At 47.5% G+C, this 8,905-nt stretch overlaps 1 protein-coding gene across 1 annotated transcript in view; it reads right to left on the bottom strand.

The window, feature by feature from the left end:
• ACSM3 (acyl-CoA synthetase medium-chain family member 3) overlaps positions 1-8,905 on the bottom strand; it is a 36,304-nt gene that overhangs the window by 25,225 nt on the left and 2,174 nt on the right. Inside the window, 1 exon segment of the mRNA XM_014535856.1 lies at positions 6,085-6,134. Within this exon segment, the coding sequence (XP_014391342.1) occupies positions 6,085-6,134 (50 nt within the window).

Below are 8,905 nucleotides of genomic sequence, written 5' to 3'. Positions count from 1 at the left end.
ACTGAGTCTGCCCCCTGAGTGTGTCCCTTATGGATCTGAGGAGTTGTAATCTGGATGGTCCCACTCTGCCCACTGGGTACACTGGCTCTTTCTCCTCTGAGGAGGTGCTAATTTAGCCTCTGCCTGAGGCTACCCAGCAGGAGCTACAAAGAGATCTGCAGATTCCTCTTCCTTTGGGGTTTGGTGGAGGTGCCCAGATGAGGCCCAGCTGTGAAGCAATGCAAGCTGCTGTGGGGCCTTGGGCCTTCTCTTGGAAGTTCTGGGTCTGTCTGGCCCAGCTGCAGTTTGTTAGGTAATTTTCAGATTGCAAAGGGCAAGGCCATTCATATGCAAAAGCCTCTGCCACAGCTTGGGTGGGGCGGGGTCTCAGGGAATCAACAGGGTGGAGCAAGCTCAACAGGGCGGAGCAAACAGCTATGGCTGATCCTCAGTCCTGCCCTAAGAGGCCCCGGGTCTCAGTGTCCCGTGGTAATCACTGCAAGCACCTCCGAGAGAAAGCTGCCCTCGAGTTCCGCCCAATGCCAGACAGTCCGTTTCTCCCCCTATGAGTCTGGGTCCGCAGAGACTCTCCCGAAACTGGAGTTCAAAGCAGTCGGGAGTGTGTGTCTCCCTCCCGATTGAAAAAGACAACCACGTCCTCAGTTGCCAGCCCTTGCCGCGTGAGCCTCCGTACCTCTGCACTTTACTTCCGCACCTCCTCTGAGTCTCAGTGTGCTTTTCTCTTTCCTTCTAGTTGTAGAATTTCCACTCAGCCAGCCTTCCTGTGGTTCTGGATGATGTCCGTTTTGTCTTTTAGTTGTAGTTTTGAAGTGGTTGTGCGAGGCAGCAATTTTAGGTGTTCACCTATGCTGCCATCTTGGTTTCTCCCTGTCTGGGTCACTTTTCTGGGTCTGCCCCGCCTTGGGCTAACCTACAGGGCCGCTACCCTACACCTTTTGATTGGAGCATTTAATCCATTTACATTTAGGGTTATTATTGAGAGGTACTTATTTGTAGCCATTTTAATTCTGTATGGCTAGGTTTCTCTGTTGCTTCTTCTCAGCAGTCCCTTACAACAATCCCTTTAGCATTTCTTGTAATGCAGGCTTGGTGGTGATGAACTCTTTTAGCCTTTTTTTTTTTTTTTTGGTCTGGGAAGCTCTTTATTTGACCACCTATCTTGAATGATAGTCTTGCTGGATATAGTAATCTTGGTCTCAGATCCTTGCTTTCCATTACCTTGAGTACTTCATGCCAAACGGGAAATCAGGTGTCAGCCTTATGGGAACTCCTTTGTAGGTAACAGTTTTCTTTTTTCTTGCTTCCTTTAAGATTCTTTGTCTTTAATTTTTGGCATTTTAATTATGATGTGTCTGGGTGTGGGTCTGTTTGGGGTTCTCTGTGCCTCCTGAACTTGTGTGACTTTTTCCTTTACCAGATTAGGGAAATTTTCTACCATTATTTCTTCAAACATCTTCTCTATTCCTTTCTCCATTTCTGCCTTGTCTAGCACACCTACCATTCTAATATTGTTACGTTTCATACTGTCCCACAGCTCCCTTAAGCTGTCCTCGTTTTTTAATTGTTTTTTTTTCTTTTTGGTTCTCTAATTTAGTGATATTTTCAATTCTGTCTTCTATTCCACTGATTTGATCCTCAGCTTCCCCTAATCTGCTGTGTATTTCTTCCAGTGTGTTCTTTATTTGTGCTATGTCATTCTTTATCTCAGACTGTTCTTTTTTCATAGTTACTATATCTTTTTTCATACTGATGAGCATTTTTAACATCAGTACTCTGAACTCTGTTTCAGATACATTTCTTATCTCTGCTTCATTTCCCTCTTCTTCTGGAGAATTCGCTAGTTCTTTCATTTGGGAGTTGTTTGTTTCCTCATTTTGGCTGTTGATTTGGGTTTGTGACTATGTTTTAGGTAGATCCTCTTCACCTCTCAATCTCTAGTGCAGGACAGTGTTAAAGGCTGTTTCTGACTAACTGGATCAGGCAAAGACTCAAAGCCTCCAGAGACCACCTCTGGGTACAGACTGATAGGATTCTGACTTGAATTGCCCCCAGGCAATTATCCTCAGGTATGGTGAGAGTTTTTTCAACAGGGTGGAGCGGTAGCTTCTGCCTGGAGGCTAACTATTACTTTTAAACTCTTAAGTGGCCTCAGGGCAAGGTGTTCTCTTATAGGGTGTGTCAACTGTCTTCCCCCCAGGCAAGGCAGGTGTCTATGTGGGAAAGATGTCCTCCACTGTGTGAGGGAATGGCTCAGCCCAGGAAACTTGGAGTGTCTGCCTTCTGAGCTCTATCCCCCAAGTCCCTAGTCCTGGCTTCTGTGCTCACAGCTCCAGTCCACTTAACACACCCTCTGCTGGAGCACAAGGTGAGTGGCTCCACAGGGAATTTTTGTGCGTTGGCCCTTTAAGAGGATGCCCGAACTTTCAGCTGCCACTCCCTGGCAGACAGCACCCCACTGCTTTTCACAGCTAGATGCTATGTGGGTACCCTCCTCAGTTTGGTGCTCTCTGCTGGGGAGCCCAGCTGTGGGATTAGATCCCAGAGGTCTCCGTGGCATGCCCCCCCCCCCCAGACACAGCTGAGATCTCTCTCCAGGACTCCCGTTGCCGTCTGTGGGAGCCCCGCCAACCCTTTTGTGCCTCCACCCCTCCTACCAGTCTCTATGCGGTCTCCACCTTTGGCACTTGGGTATCAGGGTTCTCTCCTGTGAGATTTCCATTGAGTATTCAGGAAGCCTTTCCGAATTTCAGTTGTACTTCCAGTTTGTTCCTGGGAGCATGTTCGAGCAGCATCCTTTTACTCTGCTGCCATTTTTAATCTTCCATATGAGTACTTTATATATTTTGGAAATGAACCCCTTATCAGACTTATCATTGGCAAATATATTCTCCCATACAGTGGACTCCCTCTTCATTTTGATGCTGGTTTCTTTTGCTGTGCAGAAGCTTTTTATTTTGATGTAGTCCATTTGTTTGTATTTTCCTTTGTTTCTCAGGAGAAGTTTTGGTGAAAATACTACTATGTGAGATGTCCAAGGTTTTGCTCCCTACGTTTTCTTCTAGAATTTTTATAGTTTTGTGACTTAATGTTTTTTTCTCCCAATCTATGAAAACTTTGGCCTCCCTATTTATAAAATATGCCCCCCCCCAAAAAAGAAAATCATAAGGCTCTCATGAAGACTGAATGAGCAAATGTTTTTTTTTTAAGCCAGAGGGGCCACATACATTACAGAAGCCTCATAAAGATCTGTGAGCTGATATTGTGTATTCACTAGCTTTTTGTGGTAATTAACACTTAGAGAAAGGGACCAGCTCATTGGGAATTAATATTTTAAAATAACTATATACTAAGATTTCTGGTGTAGCTGGATTTGGCTTGTAATAATACAAAGAGTTGGAAAATTAAAATGTGATATAACAGAGTATGTTTTTGAGGGCTGTCGGATAGAACTCTCTGAGAAACTGGAATTAAGGGAACTAGACTGCCTCTGAAGAGCTAAACTATAAACTCAACATAAACAAGGTCAGAACGGAGACATGCGAAGTCAGTGGAAGCAGACATGATTCACAGAGGAGCAACCTGCACCTGGTACATGCTATGTTAGCAGAGGACTGGCCTCAGGAGGGCCCCTGCACCACAGGGCAGGAGGGAAGGACACTTTGCTGGGCATCCCGAGCACACCCACCCAGGCCTGTCTAGAGGCGGTCACGGGTGGGGGATTTCACGTTAGGTCCTGGGATGCGGTGATCCCTAGCCAGCACCCACGTTCACACTAGGTGCTTTACGTTTCAAACCTACCAGTCACCTCCTGCCTCAGCACCTTTGCGCCTGCTCTTCCACTTCCTAGAATGCTCCCATCACCTACCTTCTCCATTGGCCGAGTCGTCCCTCAGGTCTCAGCAAAAACACCCTGACTTCCTCAGTGTCAGTGGTCCCTCTTACACACTCCGATGGCTGCTGTGTTCTCTCCTAGGACTTGTCACACTTATACAGTATGTGTTTATATATCTCGTGACTCTCTCCCACTGGACCCTACACCTCATGGCTCCTGAAACAGAGCAAGTGCCCAGTGACCACCTGTTGCATGGTAGTATGGGTGGGTATAGAGGGATTGGTGGATAGATTGGGTTTTCAAATCCTGGTGCCAGTAAATGATGAAAGTTACTGTTCATCAAACACACTTCCAGCTAAACTTCCTCTTGTCGTGCAGGTGTCTTAACAGGGAGAAAGGGCTACTCATGCCAGAGTCTTTTGGTCCTTCATGCAAATAGATCAATTGGTAGTGTCATCTTATCCACTCCATAGCATAAACCTGGTAATGAGGGCCCCTCACCACACCCCAAGATCCTGTGCTGTACTCTCCACGCACTAACACGGACCAACTTCTGACCTGCCAGGCCAGTGCCCAGCGCTGGTCAATATCAGACAGGGCCGTGATGTCTGCAAGGCTTCGTCGGACAGGTTCCCTCCTCTGCTCCGTGGTTCTCAAACCTGACCAGGCATCAGAACCACCTGAAGGGCTTGTTAAACACAGATTGCTGGGTTTTGCCTGTCTCCACTAAGTTTGGGATTCAGTAGCTCTGGGGCCGGAGAATTTACACTTCGGACCAGTTCCCAGGAATGCTGATGCTGCTGGCCAGAGGCATGAGAGCCACAGCTTAGCACTGTTTCTCTGTAGGACTCGGCACCTTTCATTTTGGGGAAACACAGTAAAACTCATCCCACTCTTCTCCCATTTAGTAATGCATTTCTAAACTTTTTAAGACTCCTCAAAGACACCATTCAATTCTACATTTTTAATCATTATTGATTTCAGAGAGGAAGGGAGAGGGCGAGATATATAGAAACATCAATGATGAGATAGAATCATTGATTGGCTGCTTCCTGCCCACCCCCCACTGGGGATCAAGCCCGCAACCCAGGCATGTGCCCTTAACTGGAATCAAACCTGGGACCCTTCGGTCCACAGGCTGATGCTCTCATCCACTGAGCCAACCTGGCCAGAGCCATTTTTCTTTTTTTATTGCAAAATATACCAAACATGCAACAGAATTTATGCAGTGTATCTATATGACTTACTTTTAAAATATAAAAGTATGCATTACTTACCACCTAGCCTAAGAAAAAGAATTTAACAATATGTGTGAGGCCCCATGTGCCTGGCCCCAGCTTCCCAGAAAGCTATTGGCCAAATTTGTGTTAAACATTCCTTTGCCGTTCTTAATCATTTTATCACATATGTATATAACCCTAAGAAATACGAGAACTGAAGTCCTTGTAGATATTTCAACTACCTAAGGTTTCTTTTTTTTTATATATATTTTATTGATTTTTTACAGAGAGAAAGGGAGAGGGATAGAGAGTTGGAAACACCGATGAGAGAGAAACATGGATCAGCTGCCTCCTGCACACTCCCTGCTGGGTACGGGCCCTTGACCGGAATCGAACCTGGGACCCTTGAGTCCGCAGGCTGACACTCCATCCACTGAGCCAAACCAGTTAGGACTACCTAAGGTTTCTTAAGAGGGGAAACTTATTAGAAGATTTCTGAGCACATTTCCAATTCTGCCATGAAGACTGGCATAGTTAGTGTAAAAGACTTATCATTCATCACCTCTCTCTCCTTCCAAGAGATTCTGCCTGCTCTCCTGCCCACAGCCTCAGGAACCATGTTCTATCAGAGGAAGTTGCCTCTGACCACATCTGAACGGCCTAACCCAAGCCATGCCTCAAGTATTTGCCTCAAGTATTTGATTGAAGAGATGGAGTGGATTATTGGATGGGACGGATAGGGTCACAGTCACGTGCCAGCCAAATGAAAGGGAACAGAGAAACCATGTGTTAGTAGAAAGAAGTCAAAGGGGCGACGCTTAGACAAGGAAGACAAGAGCCCTGTGGCTCCAGAGCATGAGCGAGAAAGCAGCTGCCTGCTGAAGAGCCTGGGTCCTTGCAGAGACCGCTATTCCTCCTGCACTTCACTTCTGCAAGGTTCTCAGTAGGTGTTCAGCAGTTCTTCCTGCCTGAGCTGATGTGAATGCATCTGTGGTCCTGGCAATCAGTCTCTTAATAAGACAATGTGCTTACGCAGCATTTGTGAACGCAATCATTTTGTTTCCAAAAACTGTCACAGTGGACTATTTAGACACAGACAACAGTGAGGTGATGGCCAGAGGACAGGGGCAGGGGCTGGGTGGAGGTGGGCGAAGTGGGGGAAATGGGGACAACTATAATAATGTCAACAATAAAAATAAAGTAAAAATCCTATATAATAAAGAGCTAATATGCAAATGATTGTCATGCCATCACGCTGTAACGGCATAGACACTCAACACCTGGGAGAGAGGAATGGGGACCAGCCAGGCACAAATGAGCGCGCGAGAGAGGAATGGGGCCCAGCCAGTCTGCAGCCCGGGAGAGGGACAAGCCACCCGCCCCGCGGTCCTGGGTGCCAGTGGCTGCGCCTGCGCCTGAGGCCCGGGAGCGGGACAAGCTGCCAACCCCGTGGTCCCAGGTGCCAGCACCTGCAGCTGCGGCCCAGGCAAAGCAGCCCGCCCATGGCCCCCTGCGGCTGTGAAGCCAGCCCGCCTGGGTGCCGCCTGCAGCCAGCCAGAGGGAGGGAAGCCCAGGTCCCAGGTGCGAGGTGAGGCAGAGATGGCTGGGGCGATCAGGCCAGCAGGGGAGCAGTTAGGGGCGATCAGGCAAGCAGGCAGAGGTGGTTAGGGGTGATCAGGCAGGCAGAGGGGTTACAGGCAGACAGGCGGGGGAGCGGTTAGGAGCTAGCGGTCCCGGATTGCAAGAGGCAGTCAGACATCCCCTAAGGGGTCCCGGATTGGAGAGGGTGCAGGCTGGGCTAAGGTACAACCCCCCCCTCCATGTACAAATTTTATGTACCGGGCTTCTAGTATATAATAAGTAAATAAATAAAATAAAAGTGGACTGTGCAACTCCAACATATAATTTAAATGTACACATGAGATAACAGTATATAACTCTCTGCAATGCAAGTAATGATTATAATAAATTAATAATGGCTACTTACTATAATGATTTATTATGACAATAGGAATATTCAACAAACATTTTGCTGAGCATTTACTATATGCCAATCACTGGAGATCAGAGATGAATGTATCATAGTCATTGCCTTTTAAAAAAAATATATTTTTATTGATTTCAGAGAGGAAGGGAGAGGGAGAGTTAGAAACATCAATGATGAGAGAGAATCATTGATTGGCTGCCTCCTGCACGCCCTGACTGGGGATTGAGCTCGCAAACGGGGCATGTCCCTTGACCAGAATTGAACCCAGGACCCTTGAGTCCACAGGCCAATGCTCTATCCACTGAGCAAAACTGGCTAGGGCAGTCATTGCCGTTTGAGAGCTTACATAGTCCTATGAGAATGACAGATGTGGGAGCAAATACACCAGACAATACAGCACAGGCTAACAGTCATGCATGTTTTGGGGTGAGCCTAAAAACGAAAGCACCTAGAGTGGAGCAGCAGGCCGGGCGGCTTGAGGAGCTGACATTGAAGCCAGGCCTTGAAAGTTTAACAACAGTTGTCTAGGTGGTGAGTGTGGGGAAGGCTTTCCAAGCGAGGAAGCAGTGTGCCTAAGCGCCACGAGGCAGGAAAGGTCGCGAACCTCAGAGAAAACCATTTGGCATGGAGTATGCGGGGGAGGAAATGAGAATAAAGAGAAGCTAGCTAGAGCCTTCCATGACACCTGCAGGTCAGATTTTATCTGGGAGACCATGGGGAGTTATTAAATAAAGTCAAGCAGCCTATTGCTAGGATAAAAATCAGTGTTCTAGAAAGAACACTGTTGATGGAGGATGAATTGGATTGGGGAGGACAATACAGAATTAGGGAAACTTTGGGGAAATCCATTCAGCAGATGGCAAATATGTACAGTGAGGTGAGGCAATGAAATGAGAAAAGAGGGGCTCTGGAGGGCATTCGGAGATCAGCTTTCCAAGGTGCAGGAACTGGCTAGGAAGGCAGAGTCGCAGAGTGATGGCAATAATCGGGGGGAGCAAAGGCGTGCCCAGAAGCTGGGGGGTCTCTAGGTCTGTGGTTGCATTGGGTTTCAGATGACCATGCTGGTCCTTAGGAGGAAAAAGTAGTAGGTATGAGCATATTTAATTGTTGAGGGGCACTCGCTTCATGAAACTACTAGTGTCCCAGTGCATAGATTCATGCACATTGAAAGGAAATTAATTAGAAGAAATATTTTAATATTGTTATTTGTGTCTGGCTAATGAAAAGAAAATAAGATTCTACCGAGTCTCCTATCTACCTACTCCAGGACTTCTGTGAGGATCAAACGAGATGAGGCATGGGAAAATGCTTCACAAACATTTGTTTAAACTATAAAATGTTTTTGTACCTGGCTATAAAGCAGGTTGGGTTCCTGGGCTGAAGAAACTCCAAGGAGGCTAGCTGCTAGGGAGAGGAAGCCAGGCTTTGCTACTTGATGTCAGTACCTGGCGCCCACAGCGACCGTTTTATGGGCTGGGCTGTGGGCTGCATTTTGTGCCATGGGGTCTTGGCAGCATCAGCTGAGATTTGGTGGGGTGTTGCTCCAGGGTGGTGGTGGGGCCTGTGTCCCACTTGGGGAAAGCCAAGTGTTGGTTTGTGGGCCCAGGTCCGTAGTGCCGTTTATTTTTAAATGGCCAGTGCGCATCATGGCAGCTCCTGCATTGAGCGTCTACCTGCTGGTGGTCAACTCACATCATAGCTACCGGTCGGATGGACAGACACTTAGCCTTTTATATATATAGACTAGAGGCCCGGTGCACAAAAATTTGTGCACTTGGGGGGGGGTGTCCCTCAGCCCGGCCTGTGCCCTCTCGCAGTCTGGGACCCCTTGGGGAATGACCACCTGCTGGCTTAGGCCCGCTCCCC

The sequence above is a fragment of the Myotis brandtii genome, unplaced genomic scaffold (assembly GCF_000412655.1).
Source record: "Myotis brandtii unplaced genomic scaffold, ASM41265v1 scaffold152, whole genome shotgun sequence".
Taxonomy (NCBI): Eukaryota; Metazoa; Chordata; class Mammalia; order Chiroptera; family Vespertilionidae; genus Myotis; species Myotis brandtii.
This window is presented reverse-complemented; position numbering and strand designations above follow the sequence as displayed.